This window comes from Ptiloglossa arizonensis, chromosome 2 (assembly GCF_051014685.1).
Source record: "Ptiloglossa arizonensis isolate GNS036 chromosome 2, iyPtiAriz1_principal, whole genome shotgun sequence".
In the NCBI taxonomy this organism is placed as follows: domain Eukaryota; kingdom Metazoa; phylum Arthropoda; class Insecta; order Hymenoptera; family Colletidae; genus Ptiloglossa; species Ptiloglossa arizonensis.
The window spans coordinates 32255593-32277557 of record NC_135049.1 but is presented as its reverse complement, the minus strand read 5'-3'; the positions used below and the strand labels follow the sequence as shown (position 1 = coordinate 32277557).

The 21965-nt window shown below is 53.3% G+C and overlaps 1 protein-coding gene across 2 annotated transcripts in view; it reads left to right on the top strand.

Annotated features, from left to right (window-relative positions):
- Window positions 1–21965, top strand: part of LOC143143602 (uncharacterized) — a 47481-nt gene that overhangs the window by 19090 nt on the left and 6426 nt on the right. For both annotated transcript variants that reach the window (XM_076305019.1, XM_076305018.1), the window contains exon 2: window positions 20136–20329. In XM_076305019.1, coding sequence (XP_076161134.1) covers window positions 20136–20329 — 194 coding nt within the window. The remainder of the gene's footprint in view (window positions 1–20135; window positions 20330–21965) is intronic.

Below are 21965 nucleotides of genomic sequence, written 5' to 3'. Positions count from 1 at the left end.
GGGAAAAAAGAAGGATAGATGGAAAAAGGAAGACAGGACCGGTGGAACCTGCATTCGCGAAGGTAACGATACGGCGCCCGCGCGGCCCACGGAATCTGGTTTTGCAACGATCTCGCTCGCTCAAAGGGGTTTAATTTTTTGCCTTCCCCTCCCCGTTTACCGTCCCAGACTCCCCTCGGGAGACATTGCCGAAACGTTGCCGTAGAATCGCGGAAACAACCGTGTCCCAGCGAGACGCTGAAACTAATCGCACGAGCCGCTCGTAAGTCGTAAACGTGTACCCGCGAAATTCCGCGGTAGTCGCGTTCGTCTACTCGCGATTCGTATCTCTCGATGGTTTCGTCATCGACGAGACGTTCCCTCGCGATTCCCTCGATATTTGGCGGTTCGTCGCTCGTCGCAGGTGCCAATTTTCGAGCGGGCCGCGAGACGGTTCGATGCCACCGGAAAGAAATTGCTCCGTGGGGCCATTGTCATTGAGATTCGTCCGGGGATTCGAGCGAAACCCTGTTAGGATCGCGGCAGCTGGATCTCGAAGACTGGTGGCGCAGGGTGTCCCCGGTAATTGCGGGGAAGCTTTCTACCACCGATGGTTCGCATTGTGCCGGCGAATTTAACCGTTAACGCGAGGCAATCTCGTTCGATCCCGAAACGGCACCTGCGTCGCCCTCGAAACCGTTGACGTTTAGAATTCCGCGCAATACCGGACCGCTTTCGCGAATTTTCTCCATCGTCGCGACGATACGGCCAACCGTCTCGGGATACGAGATTCGCCAGCGGCCGCGATTGCCGAAAATTCTTTCGACGACCTCGAGCGTTCGCGACCGCGCGTTCCTTCCGCGAGACAATTTTACGCGAAAATGTTGCGCAACGCGCGTCATTTTTTGCTCGACAACGGCCAATTGGAATTAACGCGCTTCTCCGATACGAACGCGCGACCAGCGAATCGTGGAGACGAATCGGTGAACGTGGTTCATAGTCGAGGAACGCGCGGAACGACCGAAGACGTTAACGCGGGGGTGAACGAGTCGACGTTTTTCCGACGATCTCGAAGCAACTTCGAGCTCGACTTTTTGCGCGTCTCTTTTTTTTCTTCCTCTTCTTTGCGTAAGCGTTCGTCCTCACCTTTTTCGCGCGCAACCCGATAATTTTTTCTGCCCATTGAACGGCAGGTGTCGCGACGAATTCGACGAGGTGAAAAAACAAACGTTCTCTTTATGTAAAGCGAGAGAGTCGAAGGTGACCTTGGGAACTCGCGAGACGCGTCGTTGGTTTCGAAATTGCGTTGCGTTCGCGAGAAAAAAAAAAATGGAAAAAGAAAAAGAAATATTTCGACTGGTCCACCGAATCGAGTCGCTCCGATCTGGCGGTACACCCCGCGTAACGGTTTCACGTCGTTCCGCGTTTGCGTTCGTCGACGTAAAAAACGAGATCTCGCGCACCGTAAGAAACGACGCGGGCGGCTCGACGTCGCCGCGAAAGCGATGCATCGTATCGAATTTAATTAGGACAAATGCATTGTGTGCGCTCGCGATGCTAATGCATTCTTAATGCACGCCTCTGGGCCCATTGTCGGGCGGTTTCCGCGGTTCGAAACCATGGAACCGTGGACCGTGTGTTTTTCGTGCGATTTAAAGGTACGTTTTAATTTAAATAACGCTCGAAGGAACGAGGGGGGTTCCGCGTTCGCGCGGTTTCTCTCTCTCTCTCTCTCTCTCTCCCGCTCGTCAAGTATACGCGTTGATTAGGTTCGAGAGTGAACCGGTGCTAATGAACTTGCCGCGACGCAAATTGTACGGCGCGACGATCGACGAGAGAGTGGAATCGCTGTCGGGATAGCCGGTGGACGCGACCGGTTTTACGACGCTCAACGATGGAAGAAAATTACCGGTATCCGTGGAGGATCGAATTTGCGTCGAGCTTGGCGAAATTACCGTAGATGCGTCGAGCCGCGTCCACTGTCCGCGCTTATCGACCGGCCACCCTTGGCTAGGACAACGAATCGAAAAACGAAACACCGAACCGTTCGTTTTCGCCAAAGTACGTACAAGGTGGACCTCCAACGGAGATTTTCGAACGCGATCGCGGCGCGCGAGTCCCTCGAATTCGTTCGCGAATACGGTATTAGTCGAGATTACCGGGAATTCTCGCAGAATTCCGGTACACGAGACCGGGAGCGGTTCGCGCTCTGTTTACGAGTACCGAGAATCCGCTCGAATCGGCGAAAAGCTGCATCGAGGCGGCAGGTGCTTCCCGATGCCGAACCGATATCGAACGACGGGAATACGCGTGCACGCGCTATCCTGTTCGTTCTCGCACCACCACCACCATCACCGCCACCACCGCCACCACCCTCGCGATATCCCCGTTCGTCCGACAAATTTATCGCACGGTCCCTACAAAGCTCCGCGTTTTAATTCCAAACGCTTCAGAGGGGCTATCGACGCAAAATTATGCGCATAAGCGTCACGGTTGACGTATCCACGGGAAAGGGTACGAACGCATCGTAAAATACGCCGCGAGCCTCGTACACCGCGTCGAGGTAATACGGTATTCGTATTCGCGCGCGCGAGAGTTTCCAAAATCCGTTTAACGAATCCGCGCGGACCCGCCGCGCATCGTAATTCCCCGAAATTGCGTTCGACCGAGCGGAATCGACGCGAGCCTGTTCGCGGGCAAGGAACATCGTCGATCGTTCGCCCGATCTTTCTCGTTTTATTTATTTCAGCGGCGGAACCAATAAACGGGCCTCGGTTGTCACCCGTTCACGAGTTCGGGTATCAAAAGCCGGGGCCTCGGCTCGGTATCGGTTTTATCGAAAGTTGGCGCGGGACGAAAAACTTTTCAAATTTCCCTCGCAACAACTCCGGTTATGCGGATTTTGATCGTAAAAGCTACCGTGGACGAGATATCGGACATTTTACGGCCCGCGTTCCTACGCGACCCTCTCCCTCTCCGGCTCGGTAAGAATTTTACGCGGCCGAGATTTCGAGCCGGTCGGATACGTTCGAAGCTTGGTCGCGATTCACCGCTTCCCAAGAATTCGCAACATTTTCGATAGATTTCCGCGCACCGTGAACGTTTGTACGACTCCGTTATACTCCATATACTCGGTCGTAAATAAAATTTCCCTCGAACGATACACCGTTACGTCCGCATTACGCGGCGCTAAATAATTTACAGAGATCGACGGAGTACCGTACACCGCAAAAAGTGCTCCTCGATGTTTCGCGTCGCGGCGCACTGCGGAGTCTCCGCTACGAACCGATCGGAGGATCGATTTAACGACTTCTGCGGGCACACCGTGCGTAGAAAGTAAACACTTTCGCTGGAAATTCTCTCGCGCCGCGACGCGACGCGCTTTGTCTCCGTTTCCAGCGCGAACGAGCCGATCGATCGATTTTAATCATTTTCGATACGGGAGCAAAAAGTATCCCGAGCGTCGACGCGAAATTGCACGAGTTTTCTCTCATATTAACGGGATTGGGTCGTAAAACGGGTCTTTGTCGAACCCCGGCCGTTTCTTTCCTCTTATTTCCCTCCGTCTCTTACCCTCCCGCGTCCGTCTCGCGTCGTTACGGCGAAATAAAGAGGGTCGAATAAAAAATAAATAAATTACGCTCCAGAAATCGAGTCTCCGTCGTCCGCGAGTTTCGTTTCGTTTGCTCGTTTTTGAACGCGAGGCGCTCGCTTTTCCCCGAGTACCAGGACGCCGCGACACCGTCGTAATTTCCGTATCGCGGAGAACTTTAATTCTCCCGGAGAGTGAAACCTGTTACTCCGTGGATGGAGGTAAGGATCGATAGGGGCGAAAGACTCGATCGAAGCTACTTAAAATACCGACGTCGTGCGGCGACCGGTACACGGGAACCGTATTGGCAATCACCGTTAAAGTAGATTTTCCAGCCGACATAAATATTCATGGGAGTCCTGGCTACCGATTCGACGGATCGTCGATGCCGATGCAAATATATCTCTCGGTACGGTTAAAGGGAACCCGATCGTTCGTCGACGATTTGCGAATTTTCGAGAAAAAAGAAGAAAAAGAAGAAGAAGAAGAAAGAAACAAATAAAAGACGCGACGAGGGTCGTCGCGTATTTATCGAGTCGTCGAACAATTACGCATCGTCGCGACGCGACGCGACGTTCGGCTCTCGACGAACCCTCGCCCGACGATCGTATCGAGGAATTATACGGAGTCGTTGAACCAAAACCGCGGCTCGGCTCGGCTCGGCTCGGCTCGGAGGCGACGCGAAAAAGAAAAAAAAGAATCGAGAATTTGACATTTGGCACGAGCCGATCGGTTTAAGCCCGCGCATTAGCCTCCATTAAATTTCGTCTGTCCCGCGAATTAATCCCCACTGGCACGGTCGGCGTTCTCCTCGGTGTTAATACGGTTGCGGCGAACGCGCGTAGGGGACGTGCCGACGATAATTATCGTTTCGCTTTCCACGCGGATTCGTACGCGATTGTCGTTCCGTCGTTTGTGCAATTTCTCCGTGCAGGGTTCGCTCCCGGTGCCGTGTGCGTTTCGTCAGCGTTTTAATCGTTCTCGAACCGATGTCGGAGGGCTCGCGACGTTCCTCGCCACGCCACGCGTCGACGTCGACGTCGCGAGATCGTTGCACCGCGTGCACGCAACGAGATCGGTTCGCGCGATTGCCTCTCGTAACGAGTGCGATAACGTCCGCCGGAGTGCATCGATTCGAACACACGCAAACGTTCCAGGAACGTCCGCGTTTATCCGCGCTGAGAACGATCCCGCATCTTCGACCGCGAACGTCGATACGATTTTCCGCATCGCGATCGAGCGCGGTCCCCGAAGAAGGAACAGTTTGGAAACTCGTCGCGGAACGACGAACCGAACGAGGTCCCGGATCGTCGAAGATCCGGATTCGAATTCGTTCGAGACGGAAAACCCGCGAAAAGCTTATTTCCCGAACCGTTCCCTCCGACCGTGACCCTTCGAATTAAGGAACGGATGGACGAAAGTGGGGTCAATGGACTCGACGAACGATGTCTTTTAATCGTCGACGTTTCGAGGAGACGAACCCGGTCTTTCTCGTATTGGGAGTTGCTCGTACCGGGGAGTCGATTTAAATACGAATCGAACGATAATCCCCCGCATCGGTGCTCTCGATCGATATTCACCGTGATTTCGTTGAGATTTCTAGCACGGAGATTCGATTCGCTACGATTAATCGCGCACACGGGACTCGTTTCTTTCGTCGGTTCTTTCGCGTACCGAATCGAACGCGTCGCGGCTGAGATCGTTCTCCGTGAATGTTTTCCATCTTTAAGGAACAGCTTCGTGAGAACGACGAACGGACGAAAACGAGCAAACCGCGGTTACGTATCGTCGGGTCGTAGCGCGAACGCGAGCCGACCGCGGGAAAAAGTTTATCGAAAATAGATTTCCGCGTGGTCGGCGACCGTGCCGGATAGATCAAAGTGTGCTCGTTAAAACGCGCGCCGAATGGACAGCCACGCGGCTCCTTTCCCGTTTCTCGATTCGGTTTCGTTACCTTTCCATTGGATCGGCCGCGTTCTTCGTATCGGTGCACGCATCGGTAACAACCCCGCGTCAATGAGTCCGGAGAAGCGAAAAGATTCGATTCGAGGGTGAAAGAAACACCGTCAAAGGACACGCTCGCGCTTATTAACCGACACCGAGTTATCCCGTAGCGAATACGGGCGTTGGCCACTCGCCAGGTCGTTCGTTGCGTTTCTCCTCGCTCGTCTACGCTTCCAATGTAAACTTTGTCGCTTCTTCGGCCGTCTCGGCCGTCTCTTCGCGGCTACGATGGAACGAGGCGTCGTCCAAGGATCTTCTTCGTCGACGTTTTCCTCTTCGAGACGTTTTCCTCGCGAGTTCGATCCAACGCTCGGATAACCTTTACGGCGCGTTGCATTGTACCGAACCGACGCGTCGCGAGATTAAAACGAGCATTTTCCGCATCGCGGTTTCCTCGTTTCGACGGGTCACCGTTCACCTCGCCGGACGGATCTGCTTTTCTTTCGTCGATACGGAACGGACTCGATATTCCGGAAATTCTTTCGGACGAGGTTTCCGCGACTTTTATCGTTCGCGAAACGTGGAAAACGATTCGAGCGAGGCTCTCTCCGCGCGAAATTACCACTTTTCCTCGCCTACTTTTCTTTTTTTCATCGTGCCTGGGTCTCGGGCGCGGCGACATCTGCGAAAACTTTGAAACTCCTACCGGTGGACGACCGCGAGAGTTGTCGACTGTTTCGTGATTTACGATCGAAATTACGATCGAGACGTGTTTAACCGCTGTCAGCGCGGTGGAACGCGGCCCGCGAGCGTGTTCGGTTTTCGTTAAACGAAGTTAGTGCCACGGTTAAGCGTTACTCTTTGTTCGCGTATCCGCGTTTTGCGTACCAAGCCCGATTCCGGAACCGAGCACCGAATGTTCAACGATCCGTGGATCGCTGGATGCGGCAAAAACCGACCCTCGAATCCTCGAATTTATCGCCAACGAAGAAACGTTCGTTTCGGCTGCTCGGAGTCTCGCGATACGGTTACCCGGTTCGTTTGTTTCTTTTTTTTCGAGAATCGATCGTTAAAAACATCGACCTTCCGATCGCTTAATCGCGCGAAAGTTGTCTCGTTCCCGTGACAACTTTTTCGACTACGCGCGCTTCTATCGTCCCGTTGTCTCGTCGGTGATCGTCTCGCTGGTTGCTCGATCCTAGATCCAAGCTCCAGAATTCCAGGATCCAGAAGCTGGATCGTAATCGACGTTTCTGTAAAATCAACTCCTGTAAAATTAGGATCCAATTTCACAAGAGCGACAGTGCTCTTGAAAAAAAAGCGCGGATGAAATCCGTCGCGAAAGACTTTGTCGCGTTCGACGCTCATCGAGCCGGTCGTTGGGTCTCGCGAAACGAACGCAACACGCATCGCTGTTACGCGATTGTAAATAACTAAAGTCCTTCGGCAACGGTAACGGGAGAACTACTTTGTAGGTACGGTACATCGTGTCGTCCGTGCACGCGTAAGGACGTTCTCTCTAGCTTTGCCCCTTTGAACAACGGTTCGTATTTCTGCGAGAGAAACGACACGAAACGCTCTAACGATATTTGGACGTTTATTCGAACTTTCGTACTTGTTTCGAGGAGGACGTGCCCCGGTAGCTCGACGCGAACTTTCCGGGAGAGCTCGCGTAGGTGGAGCTAGCTCGAAACTCGAAATTGTACGTAGGAAGATCGTGGAAACAGCGATACAGTTTTGGATCGCTGTACCGCGACGCGATTCCGAGAGTGGAATTCGGACAAAGAGATTTATAGACGACGTTCGAGCGTGCATCGGTTCTCTCTATAGGGGTAGCTTCTTCGAGCTGGTTTTCCCTCTCGTTTCGATCGCGAGTTCGTCGTGGGTAATTCCGCGATAGATGGAATCGAGAACGAACCCTCGTTTCCGTGTTGCTCGAAATTACCGAAGCGTACGCGAAGACGAACGCGTCGCGTCGACGCAACGATCCACGCGTAAACAGTCCATCGGGCGTAAAAGGTTCGCGGTTCCTTCCAGACCTCGTAAACGCGAACGCGAGGATCGATCTGTCGCTCGAGCGTTAATTGTGCCCGGTAACGCGACTCGTATTAGACGATAGCGTCGAGGACCGATCAACGACGCCACCGACGTCGTAACTGTCGAGCGAATAGCCGAACGCCGCATCGATAAAGCCGAGTACGTATTAGTTCGCGAACGAGCTCGTTATTTCCGCGGAGATAAGAAGCATCGAATATTAACGGCGCCGCGAACGTGGTTTCGAGAATCGAGCGAATACACCGATCGGTCGTCGAGGCGCGAAGTAATTGTAAACACCGGCTCAACGTTGCGTTCGAGAGTGATTTTTCGAGACGTTCGTCCGAGCTTTCCGAGCCTCGAGGATGCTTCTTTTTCTCCATGGCCGAGTCGTACGAGATTTTACCGTATCCGTTGTTGTCGCGCACCCACCGATCCGAACGTTTTGAACACGGAGCGTCTAGTTCCTTGTACACGAGGATAAAATCGGTTCGGTAGCTCGATCGGTCGTCGTTTCGACGGGACGCGGTTTCCGCTCGATTAGAGATCCGAGAGCGGGGACGTGGCCCGTGCAAGCCCCGATTTCGTTCTTCGTGACTCCTCGAGGGGCAAACTCCGCGCCAATAAAGACCAAAACTCGGGAACAATTAAAGGAGAACGTGCGTCCTCGGTAAGTTTGAAACATCTCCCACGGGAAAGTTTCGGAAATGTCGTAGAAAATGCACTCGGAAGAGTTCGAATTTGCGTCGGGAACAGTGGCGAGCATCTGGCCGACATCGTTCTCCGCGTCCAACTTCCGAGCTTCGGTGAACAATACGCGTCGTGAATAATGTTTGGGAAACTCGGTACTTCTCTCGGACACCTCCGCGCAAAGATAGCTCTCCTCGAGGTAAGCGCGGGCTACGTACCTCCTGTTGCCCGCGCGAATTTAATTAGGGCCGTGTACAACCTTGTTATCGTCCCGAGGATTGCGCGTTGCGACTCGAATCTCGTTAAACGTTTATATTTATTCCGTAGACGGGGGAGGGGACGGTTAGTTCCGTGTGCTCGGGGCTCGGTGTAAATTTCCCGAATTTACGATTTCGGTTTCGGTGCACACGGAAGAGCGCGGAGAGACCGCGGAGCACGCGCGGGAAAGTTAGGCGCAAAGCGAGACGAGTAACGACCGGCGTAAACGTTTTTACGAGTAACTGGCCCGACTTAAGGGATGGTTTCCGTATCGTGTTGCGGTTTTGGCATCGCCTTCGTCCCGACCGACCGCGCGAGAGTGGAAAAGCACGCTTCACCGTAAATAGAACCTATAACTATAACCGAAAACTTCTCGGGTGGAAAGGTGCTCGCTCGTTCGCTCGTTCGTTCGTTCGTTTCCACTCCGCGGAAAGAGTTCTCGCGAGAATTCTCTGCCAAGAGGGGCAAAGAGCAACGGAAACTATCCTCGAGACGATAGTTCGCGAACGGTTCGCTCGTCGTTAAACCGGCGATACGAAAGCGAGGGAGAGGCTTTTGTCGTTTGGTTCGATTAATTCAATTTCGATTGGAGGCTCGTGCTCGATTCGGGAACGCACGGGGAGCGCGACATCGGTTCGCGGTTCGGGAGGTGGCAAACTCGATTCCAGCCACCGGGACTTCGAAGCGGAAAAACGAAAAAAAAGGAAAGAAAAAGAACAGAGCGAAAGAAAGAGAGAAGGTGGAAAGAGCAAACGTCGTCATAATTTAAGTTCGAGAGTCTCCGGTTGCTCCGACAACAGGTAACCGTGACAGGAACTTTCAGTTGCGAGCAACTGCCGTCGACTGAATTCCGTTCGAGGCAAAAAGATCGCTGCGAATCCAAAGTCCGCGCCGGCTCTCTGGCAAGGAAACGTAGATACATCGCGGAATTGTGACTGGGAAATCACCGGGAACGTCCCCCTTTCTCCGACCTCGAAGAACTAATTACCGGTAGACTCGAATTTCTTTTTTTTCTTTCCACCCCGAAAACTCTTATATTCTTTCCGCGAGGAATCGCGAGTCGCGAGCATAGCTGCGAAACGTTTCGTTGAAATCTCGACTCGTCGCGACAGAGCTCCGTGAATTTCTCCGTGGTAATTTGATTCGTTGTTATCGTTAAAATTTGCAACGGGACGCCTGGTCCGGTCGATTCGCGTCCCGAGCGAACGAACTCGATTCTCGCGACGGAATCCAGGAACGAGAACGTTTCTGGGCAATCCACTCGTTGTAATGGGATTCGTCACGGGCTGTTCATCCCCGACATAACCATTCCCCGCTTCCCATAGGATTAGTTTCGACGAAGTTACATAGCCGCCCCCCGGTCCCAGGACCAATCTTTCCGGCGTCCGAACAAGGTTAATAAGAAGACGTCGACGACGACGACGACGAGAACGACGACGGCGCGAGCGACGAAGCCCGAAGATCGAAGATTCGTAGGTTACCGGGGAAACCTGGAAAATTCCGGGGCTGGCTTCCCGCCGAGAAACTTTCTCCCGATCGGGCGGAGATTTCGCGCGGAGGATAGACGGATACGGTAAACGGAAAGCGATCGGAACGGGACGGAGCTGAAAATATTGGAAATTGTATCCGTTGCGTATCCGAACGTTCCGTAATTAGTCGTTGCCGGTTAAGCGGGTAATTGAAACGCTCCCTCCTAATTATCCGTTACTTTTACATCGAGTGGAGAAAAGTGCAAAGCTCTCGGGAAATTGCGAGAAAGAAGAAAAAAGGTAAGGAGAGATTCGAAAGCACGGAAAGTCCGGAGGTACGCCGCGAACGATTCCTTTCTTTCGACGGGGATAAAATTACGAAACCGCTGCGGAGGATTTCGAGAGGTCGGGCCGTGTCCGAGGATACATTTTCCCCGCAAAGCTTCCCGGTAATCCTTGTATACTCCGCGACGAAACCATCCCTCCGGACGCACTCGAGGATTGAACTTTGGGATACGTACGCTCCGACTTTCGTCCACCGTGGTATTCCCGTCGTCGCGGTCGATCCTCTCGCGATATCACCGAGATGAAAACGCGTACTCGCGTAATTTTCACCGAAAATTTCCGCAACGATTCGCAATAGTTCTTCGTCCGATGTACGCTCGATCGACACGGTTACGATTTTCGTTCGATGTAATTTTTGTTCGAAATTAATTCGTAGTCTACGACGAACGCGAAATGAGAAACACTGTCGGCGAGCACTCTCCGCCGGCGAGGCTCGCGCAGGATCGTTTCTGCGCGAGGAAATTAGATACGCTCCTAAATTGAAATCGTTCTCCGGCATTCGGCGGTAGTTGTGCATCGGACCAATTACCGCTCGCAACGTTTAGCGTAGAGAGCGTTGGCAATTACGGTTTAGGAAACATCGAACAATACGAAACCGGCTATGATCGCGCGTTTCTGGAAACGTACCCTTTGTCGACCCTCGCTGCCCGGATTTCGTATCCGTTTCGGTCCGTGTTGCGTTCGCGTCGCGGTCGTGGACGTTGACTCGCTCTCGTGTCGGTTGTAACGGTTCGAAACGAGAAAAACGATTCATCGATCCGGTAACTGTGTCGGAGAGTCTCGAAGAAAAAAGCAGCCAACGAAAACTCCTCCGTGCGCATTCGACGTAAACGAATTACCGTTCCACTGTCAACGAAGTAGCCTTCCGAGTGGAAAAATGAAACCGCGGAGGAAGAATCCGTTGCTTCGCGAGCGGTGTCGTCTCGTGAGAAACGCAACGAGCGAAAGCTGGTCACGGTCGAGGATGCGACGTTCGATAATTTACGATCGGACGTAGCTCGAGTCGCGAGACCGGGCAGACATGGATCTCGAAACGCACGTTTCTAACCGCGAGGCTTTCGTTTCTAACCCCATTGATCGATGATCATCGAGGACGAACCGTAGACTATTCTCTCCCGGTTCGTTTCGCGTTTTTCCACTCGCGACGGATATCGGTCCGCGATCGTTTAACTCCGCCGAGTGAAAAATTCACGGTACGGGGGTCTCGGTTTTAATTTAAAAGGGACGGAGCGGGACTAAGCGTATCCGAGAGAACGAGCGGAGGTCGATAAGGCATCCGGGAGCCGAGACGGAGGGATAAAGTTAAACTCGGGAGCTCCGGCGTCGTTCCGCACGCACGATGTTCCGCATGTAAATCTCGGTAAATGCCGAGACCGAGAGCCAACCGAAGGGAAAAAGAGTCGTTGCCCCGGGAGAGGACGCGAGGACGATTTCGCCGCGGCCTCGAATAAAATCGAGTCGAAGAGGCCGCGGGTTAACTCGGCTCGAGTCGAAACGAACAAGGAAACGAAAGGAGCGGCCAGTTTTTTGCTCCTCGAGCCGGTCGCCGAGCTGAACTCTCGGAAAGAGAAGGAACGAATGTAAATAAAAATCCTCGACGATCGCGGAGAGTGGAAAGCCGAGGATTCTTTGGCTACGAAAGCTCTGGTTTCGATCGAAGATTTTCTTTCGTCCGATCGACTTTTATCGCGTTCGTCGCCATTTTTTCGCCATCGATTCCGTTCCATCGGTAATTAGATTTTCAATGTAAACGGATTTGCGCCGAAAGGGACGTTTCGCGGACGGAAAGGAAAAAAAGAGAAAGAAACGGAGCGGGACGAGATTAAAATTTTAATTACCGACGCGGTACTGAGACCGATACCCCGCGACGTCGAGCGTAAGATCGAAACAGCGCATCGCTCGGGAAATTTGCGACTCCCCTCGCGAAAGCGTCCATCTCGGGCGTCCCGGCGCGAGAGAGATAAATCTTTTCGTCGAGATACCCTCTTAGGGGTTTCGAGGAAAAAGAAATTGCTCGGTGCCGGTCGACGTTGTTGATTCGTCCCCGGTTGTTCCTCGATGGTTCTCCCCCGTTCGAGATCCTTCGACCTTTTCGACGGAGAAGAGTGATCGACGCTTTCCGGGATAGAAGCTTTTCCCCGTGTCGGTAGCGCACGGAATTCCGCGAGTTCGCAGCGTAACGTTATATTTCACTCCGGTGGATCTTCTTCCACCGAAAGCATCCACTCGGCCCGATGTATCCTCGTCTACGCGAGGATCGAGCACGGTCCGCGCGTGCTCGTCGAACGAACCGAGGGAATCGTTCCCGCGATCGAATCGAATTCACCGAGAGGAGTCCACGGCTTTATCGCGGAAAGGTTGCGCGCGAACCGAAACGAGCCTTTCGCGGATTCAGTTTCCAAACGCGAGAGTTTCGAACCGCGCGAAACTCGGAGAAGTTTCCTCGATTACCGCGGTACGCGAGCACGATTCGATCGCTCGATCCTCGAGTTCGAGAAACCGTTCGTTCGTCTCTCGTCTCGGGGGACCGAGGAAAATTTCGACCTCGATTTCGCGTTCCTCTTTTTCCCGTCCACGAGACCCGAGAACGCGAACTTCGAAACGATCCAACGTCGAGCGAACGTTCGACCGATCCGTTCGAGAGGAACTCGAATCCGGGCGTTGGCGAGGCGAACGATCGCGGACCCGGCAGGTGCCTCGGGACAGTCGGGACCCCGAGGTTGTAATTGAATCGAATCGTAGCGTGAAATTCAAAGAAAGGAATACGCGGCGCGCGATAATAATCCGGGCCGAGTGGCGTCGTTAACGGTCCGCTATAATCACGAGGAACAAAGAGTGCCGAGATGAAAAGATTTTCTTATCGTCCGGTTTAATGCCGCGAGCGTTAACGCTTCCTCGGAGCGAGTCTCCCGAGTTGTACAGAGACGAGGGTCCAGCCGGTCGGAGCCGTATCTTTTAATTATTCGCGCAACGGCGCGATTGTTTGCGAGGTCTCGGACGCAATTAGTCGGCTCGGTGGTAACGCGAGTTTAAAAAGTTGTCGCCGCGAGTACACCGGGAGCCGGGTGTCCTCGTCCACGGCCAGCTCCCCGTCGGCTCGGTACTCGCTGCCTTTTCTTCCGCCTCGCGTAATCGAGGAAAATTCAACCGACGACGCACCCCCGGCTTGAAAAAACGACCGTTCTTCTTCTTTCCGGGACAAGTTCGCCGAGCGGGGAACCGCGACACGGTAGCCGCGATTAATGTTTCGCGTGCCAGAACCGCGCGACGCGTCTCGAACGACGAAACGGTTGTCCCGTACGTGAGTGCGTTTCGAGATATCGGTAGGAAGCGATCGCGAGAAACGAAACGGAGAAAAGGGAAATGGAGAAACGCTCGAGAACACTCGGAAAGGGACGTCGCTCGACACCGTTCGCGAATATTGTACGCGGAAACGCAAGGGCCGCGATCGCCTCTGGCAACTTACAAGGAACTCGGTACGGACGAGTCCCTTCCATCCTCGCGGAGCGCCACTTTTTCTCTTGGATGAAATTCCCGAGACACAAAGGTGTCACGGTTGGTCGAGCTCGTGCTCCGTGAAATACAGATCTCGAGTTTAACGAACCATTTGTGTCGAATTTCTCGCGTCCCGAGGCTCGATTTTAATTGGGAAATTATCGATTTTCGTGGGATCTTACTTGCTCGCGATCGTGTCGCGATACGGAATACGAAGAATCTCCTCGAGTACCTCGAAGTACCTCGAGCGTTGCGACGCCCGTTGGTTAGTACCATTGACGATTATTAGACGGAAACGTAAAGGGTGCGAATCGCCTCTGGCGAGTTGCAAGGAACTCGCTACCGACGAGTACCTTCTATCACCGACCCCTCTCTCTCTGTCTCTCTCTCTCTCTCTCTCTCTGGTTGGTAAATTCCGAAGACTCAAAGGCATCACGGTTCGTCGGGCCCGTGCTCCGGGAAATATAGATCTCGAGTTTATCGAGCCGTTCCTGGCCGGACCTCCGGGTACTCGCTCGCGTCCCCTCGGTTGGCCCCGAAAAGGGCGGCCGGTTAAACTCCTCGCTTCGGAGGCTTTACGAACGACAACGTTCACGGCTCGATTAACCCCGAACGCTCGAACGGAGCTATCTCGTGGACAATGCGTTCCGCGCGAAACGAAAGCCGCTTTCGTCGACTCTCTTTCGACGAGACCGCGTCGCGGCGTCCCGAGTTCGATTCGAAACCGTCCTCGAACGACGAAACTGGGCTTATTGGAAAAGTTGCGGCCCCCGTTCGTCCGCGACTCCACTCGAGAAACACAATTGCGCTTAATTTCCGTCCCGGGGGTGTACGAGATCAAAATTCCCAGCTAGCTCGAGAATTTATCGAACCGCGCGTTCACCGAGCCCTGCGCGTGTCCCGTTGCTGCAACGACTCTCTGTGAACGATCGCGCGAACAACTTCGCGGTACCAAGTTCCTGGATACGGTCCTCAGTGGTATTCGGAGCGTTCGCGTACTCCGCGAGCAATCCGCCCCGATTCGGTTTCACCGGTCGCGTTGGAACCGTGTTTCTTTCTTTCTCCGCATTTTGCAAAGTCGTCGGTCTCGTGGAAAGAAGCGTACGCAGAAATATCGCGAAATGTAGAAGCAACGGAAATTAGACGCGCGCTCGGTGGTTGTTCGCGCGCAAACGTATACGCTCGCGCGGCGAAGCAACGAACGTGCAGCTTCCGGAATACAGGGAAAATAAACCGTAGTTAACTTTACGCGGCGCTTATAAACCGCGTTTCTTTGCCGCGTCGGCGGAACGGGCGAGGAACCGTCGTTTCTCCTCGTCTCGAAAAACGTTGCTTACGATTATTATTTTTCCGTCGAACGAAAAATTCCACTTCGCAACGTTGCTGCGTGTCCAACGATGTTTCATTTATATTTTCGCGTTCGAGTCTATACGCTACGGGGATCGGGTGTCTACTCGAAGCGCGTACAAATACGCCTGGAGAGTTTCTAGCTCGTAGCTTCGTTCGTTTCGTTTGGAAAAGTTGTAAACTCGGTAATTCGTTAAAGAACGGAGCGGACCGTTGACGCGCGATTCGCGAACGATCGTCGAATCATCGTCCGTTGGATCCGTTGATCGAACGATCCGTCGTTCGATGGAAAATGAACGATTCGCTCTTAAGCAAGACGAATACGGTCCGGATTGGAAATCGGATAATTTAATCGCTAATTAATCCGGTACGGCTTGGGATTAATGCGTTTAATAGGGCAGCCGTGGGTACCGACGTACGCGGAACAATCGCGATAAACAGTATCGGATGGAAAAGCTATTTCCCGGTGAACGTGGAATCGTTTAATCGTAACCGGTCCGTTACGAGGTCCGTAGCTAAAATCAATATTCGGAGGTGGTACCCTACGATTCGTTGTTTCGAATTAATCGTCGATAGGCGAGTGGAACGTGGCGGTGGTCCCGATCTTTAACGTCCCGTCGGATTCTTCGTTGATCGATGAAACATCGCCCTCGGAGGAATCGAGTTTCTATAAATTTTCGCGTCAAGTTCCAGCGGGTAGAGGGCAGATCTTACGGGCCCGGTATCGCCGAGATAGCGTAATTCGAGGTCGGAGTTCTCCCGATGCTTTCTCGATATTTTGCGTCCGGGTCGGTACCAATTCCGTCGAAACTGCTCCGAAAACGCGGCCCGGTTCGCGAAGATATCGCGTTTAAAGAGAAAGAGAGGATCTCGTACACGCGCTCGTCCCGTCGAATGGAATCCTACGGTGGATCGCGATCGGGAAATACAGGAAACGAAGAGTCGTTCAACTCGACGGTGGTATTCCTTTTTCTTTCCGACTTTACTTCGCCCGTTATCGAAGCGCGTCCATTGATCCGGACGCGCGATATTACGCGTGCAACGAGCTCGAAAACACTCGTACAGAAGAAACCGGAACGTCCGACCGAACGAACGAACAAACTTCCTCCGCGCGATTTTTACCTTTTACCGTATCGCGGGCAATTTTTCGCCAAGATCTCTCGGCCCGACGAGTATTCTCCAAGTCGATGTTTCGATACGAGCGACGAGGTAAAACGGGGAACAAAGTTACCGCGCAAAAATTGCTATCTCGTTGGTGATTCCTTTCGTTACCTTTCGTCGAAATTCCTTCGGAGAGATCCTCGAAGGATCCGTGGTTCGAGCGGCGAATCGATTCGCGCGATTAGCATCGGTTGCGTAATTCGGGGAATCTGCGCGGAGGGCAATTATGGACGATCGATGGTGCACCGACGATGCGCGAACAAACAGGAGTTCCAGGTATCAACGAATCGCGATGCGGTCGCCATCGCGATACCGTAGGGAGGAACGATTACGTCGGTGCCGTTTGTTTGTCGGTTTGCGGAACCGGTGGAAAACAGACGAGCGGTTTGCGGGGATTCGTCGAGCTCGAGCTTTCGTTCCGATCGGCTCGGACACGGTGCGTTCTTTTCCGTCACTTTGGCCGCGGATTGCCGAAAATTCGAGAAGGAAATTTTTAACCTTCCCTTCGTGCCGATCTTCGGAGGTTTTCCTCGTCTTCGTGGAAAATTCGAATCGATCCGGATTCTGCGTTCGAACCCGCGTTCCCACGCTTCGATTCGTTCGCATGGTATTTAAACCGTATGCACCAAGGAGCGAAATTAATTATCAACGAGTCGAGTGACCGGTATCGCCGAGCGAGGAACAATTCGCGAGCCGCGGCCTATTTAGAAATTATTTGCATCGGGAATTTAAACGCGAAATAAATTGAAATTTCTCAACGTCCGCGTCCCGTCCGGAATATTTCATTTCTGGATGCAAACGCGTTAAATGTCCCGTGGTGGGTTCGGTGGTCGGATTTAAATGCCTGGTAGGGAGCCAAAGGTGCGAGCGAACGGACTTTGGAAGAATTGACGAGGATACACGAAACCGGGAAGGACGTTTCTGCGCGAAACATCGCGATTCGAACGCCATTGGTAACGACGGTTCGTTGGACGAGAAAAGTCCAGCGGTCGTTCGTGGAAAATTTTTATCGGTCACGATTTCATCGGCGAGACGCGCCTCTCGAAGACGGAGGGGCAAGGTTTCCGCGATAAACCGGAATATCCTATCGAACGACTCGGTCCGGAAGCAAAAGAAGAAACAAACACGAGATCGAAGGGCAGCGCGAGGATCTCGCGGGCAAACGCCTCGACGAAGATTTAATTTGCGGTTCGCCGCTCGGTTGGCCCCGGGCACCGTGGAAAATCTCGATTCGCTATTTTTCACCGTCCCGTTATCGTTCTTTTGTTCCGGTGGCCTCGCGGGGCCGTTCCGTGGAAATTGGAAACTGCCAAACTTAATAACGGCCGCGTCGACGAACCGCGAAAATTCGCGAACAAAGTCCGAACCCTCCGCGTCGCGTCGTTGCATAACAAATTCAATCGTACTTCTCTACTGGTTGTTTCTCGACGGCCGGGTATTCCTTTCCTCCGTGGCGAACTTTTCTCTTCGAGTTTCAATATCGCGGGAAATTCGGAACGCGTCTCGCCGCGCCGACTCTAGCGGTGGCTTTTAAAGCAGCGAATTTTCCGCGTAAAGGAAATTAGACTTCTAGGAGGTGAAGTGTCGGGGCAGCCTCGCAGCTTTCGCGAGTGGCTCACTCGTTCGCGCTAGACTCGGCCCACGGTACCGGCGGCGCGCGGTAATTGCTGAAAAACACGCCGTAATTGCTTTCAATTCTTTCGTGCGCGCTGCACGAGAGGGACGAGGAAGCTCGTCGTGCACCAGAAGTGCTTTTACTCGAAAAATTCCAGCGTCTCGCTCGCGCTCGTATTCGCATTCGCGCTCGCGCGTTCCGCCCCGGGCACGGAGCGCGAGTTTCTCGCCGGATTAAAGCGACGCTCGTTCCGCGCTTCTCCGCGTGGAAAACTCGTACAATTTTCTCGCTTCGATCGTTCGATCATCGTATCTCGAAGCTCCCGTTCGCGGAGACGCGCGAACCGTGGTCGGGTGGAAGGATCGTTGGAGGTTTTTTCGTCGATTGTTCTAGGAGGCAGACTCCTCCTCGAAACGGCAAGTTTTTCGACAAAGAGAGCACCGCCGGGGCTACTTGGACTCGCTACTTTGCGCGAGCTCGCCGGGACAAAGGTATCGTCGGACATCGAAACAATCGTCGGATCGTCTAATTGGATCGTGGACGCGGTAGAGAGCCGCGCGGGAAACTTAATTGGAGCGACGTCGGGACCGAAACGAAATTGAAGGGCGTAATTACCGAACGAAGGACAATTCGAGCGGGCAAGATGGCGCGACGAAGAGGTGGAAATTTTTCCGACCACGGTCAACGAGCGTCTCGACAACCTCCTTCTGTTCGCTACCGTGAACACCGAAACACACACACACAGAGAGAGAGAGAAAGAGAGAGAGAAACATTTATTCGTCGCGTCGCGGCCTCGTTTGTTCCTTCGTCGAACTTTCGACGCTTATAAGGAAGGCTCGCGGCGACCCGGAGAATCGCAGGGAAACGTCGGGATCGATTTTCCTTCGGGACGTCAAAAGTAATAAGAACGTGGCTCGACTCTCGCGCGAACTCCAGCAGTTTCTCCGAGGGAATAGTTGCTTTTGTCGTTTGCCACGTTCGTGCGATAATATATCTCCTTCTTGGCCGGAACACGGCTCGGAGAACTTTGACGCTGGATACTGTTTGACCAACGTGTACGATTCTTTGGAAAATGTTCGCGGAGGAGAACGGTATTCTATTAACGGAAATACATTTTCTGTATTTTTTGTTTTATTATTTTTCTTCCATTTATCGCGCGTTAGCACGAACGTTTCCCGTGGATACGTATCGGGAAACGTCGGCGTTCGTAATCGGGATGATCGATAGAGGATGGCTCCGAGTGTCGGTACGCGAACGAAAGGAGAACGAGGAGGTCGCGATACGCAGAGGCATCCGTTATTGGCACACGTGCTATTCCTGACGCGACGCGAGTCGAGGCGAGTAAACGCGACGCGAGTGAACGCGGTCGGGGAACTGGACTGGTTTACGCGGTTACACGTACCGGGACTAATGTTACATCGGTCATCCCTCGTTCCGTCTGCCACGGGGTTTATCTTCGGCTAGCTGTTGCGCGTATACCGGCTTCGGACGGGAAAGACCCTGTCGCGCAACCGTCGTTGGCAACCGCGACGCACGACCGTTACCTCCGACGATTTGCGTCTCGTTTGGTTTCTCGCGGGACTCGAATCGAGGTCGTTCGAGTTACGCAACGTGTCCCGGTAATCGTGCCGCAACCGTGGAACGCGATTTCCTCGGGCCGCCTACCGTTAACCGGGAACACAATGGTAAATATCCGCGGGACACGTTGGAACTCGTTTCTTCCGATAACCGAGCGAGGCGGAACAAAATTCGTATTCCAGGTTTTCGATCGGAAGCGTAACTGTCCGGCGCGTACCGGCTTCGAGCGAGACGGATCCTATCGTACTCGGTTTCCAACCGCGATGTTCGTTCCAGCGATTTACGACTCGTTTCTTGCCCGTGATTTTACGCGAGGTACTCGAATCGAGGCCGTTCGCGACGCGTCCCGGTTCGCGCGCGATTCTTCCCGCAAAAACCGATCGAAAATCGCGGAATGCTCTTTTTTTTCCCCGTTCGAGCTCCCGTTGGCCGAAAATACAGGCGCAACGTACGGTTCGTTCGCGAGTTACGTTCACTCGTTCCGTGGATATTCGTAGCGGTCTCTTTCGACAACCGTGGTATAGCCGCGAACGAATTTCGTTGGTCGTTTTTGCGCGGAAGAGCGACCCGGACGAAACGAATTCCGTTCGAGGGGACGAATTTCAATACGGAGGACGTTAACTTCCAGAGCTATGCGAGGAATGGGCCCTGGCGAATAGTCGCGAATGCGTGGAGGGTAGCGGTTCAGCAGGTACCACGCACGAGGAATCCGAGGATGCGTCGGAAGCCCGGTTCACCCTCAAATATTTGGGCAGTACCCTCGTCGAGACGCCCTCGAGCGAAGAGGCGACGGCGGAAGCCATCAAGACCGTCATTACGATGGTACGTACACGTTTCGATCCATCCACCTTTTTACGATCGTTCGCCCTTACTTTTACGGGCCCGGTTCCCCCGTGCCTTTATCCTCGTTTCGTAGTTTCGCGCGTTCGAAGGCGATGAATTTCAATTAGAGGGAAACCTAGTCCCGCTGGAAAAATTTATCTCGGCTGCGAAACGACGGTGTGTAATCGTTGCTCCGGACGCGCGTCGAGCAACGGCTCGGTTTTTTCGATGGAAAATTCCGCCGCTTGGAAAAAGTTGCTCTCGTGGTTCATCGCGGGGCAAAGTCGCGATACGTCATCGGGATCGACGAGAAGACAGAAAAGCGAACAATATTACCGGGGTAGAATCGCTTTACGGTTGATCGATCGGGGCATCGCGGCGTGTATCCAATTTTGCGCGTTACGAGGAAATGAAAATCGCTTCCCGTGGAAAAATCGTCGGTAGCCGAAGCGCGATCGAGGTGTTTCGGAAAAAAGAGGAGCGACGGTTCGAGTCGCGCATAAATCTTTCCGGCGTATAACCCCTGTCGTAGCCGGCTCATTAATTTCTCGACGAAGTAAACTATGGTGCCGGATAAGGTCGATAAAGGTTCTCGGCTCGCCGGCTGAAACTTACCGGCAACCCTTCCCTCCACCCTGGCTTTGCTCTCGACGACCGATTCCCCTCTCGGCCCTCTCGATCCCGATCCGTAATATTTGCGACTTTTACTTTCCCGAAAGACGTTTCGCGCGGGGGTGTCCGATTCGAGGGGCGGTAATTTCCCTTTCGGAGGTTGCGCGATTCCCTCGAAACTTTTCATCGGCTCGTATAACCGAGCTCGTTCCCGAGTTAATTGATTCGGTTTTACAGGACGGTTAATGGCTTCGTTAACGGCGGACCAGCTTCTACCCGTAGAAACCGTGTCGTTCGGTTATCGATCGGCGCTTTGCGCGATCTCCGTCGATCGATCGATCGATGTACCGCGTAAATGGTATTTTTTTACGTTCCGCGTAAAACGGAAAGGGTAAACGACGAGTTAGGTCGCGCGCGCGTTATCCTCCGCTCGGACGAGACTCGTTTCGCAGAGGGACGTGGCCGTCTTCCAATTTCGTAGGACATTCGCGATTAAAGCGGATTCGCGTAATCTTCGAGCGAGTTGATTCGTTAAATGCGGCATTTAGTCCGCCGGAGGTTCCCTACCGCGTTACCGTAAAATGCTACGCGGAGTTTCGCCGTTGCCCGTGGAAGATATTTGGTTCCCGAGAACGGAATTAACCCGATTTCTTTCTTTTGCCGCGAGCCGCGCTCTCCGACCGGGTAATCCGATAAACCTTCCCGTTACGAAAACGTTCCCTCCGCGAGGACCTATTATCGGGAGGTTCGTTCGCGAGCGGTACAAACGTCTACGGGACGGGAATGCAAAATTCCTCCCCATCGCTCGTATTTTCCCTTGCAACGAGAATCTTTGGAAAAGGTGAACGCGCCCAGGGTGAACGAACGTTTCTTTCGAACGCTCGAGTTTCACGGTTCACCCTGTGAAATACGTCCGCGAGTATCGCAACGACAATACCGACGTAATGGCGTCGGTTGAAACGGTGTCGATAGCGAGCCGGGTGTTGTTACACCCGGAAACGTTTTCCATGGAACGGCTACTTCC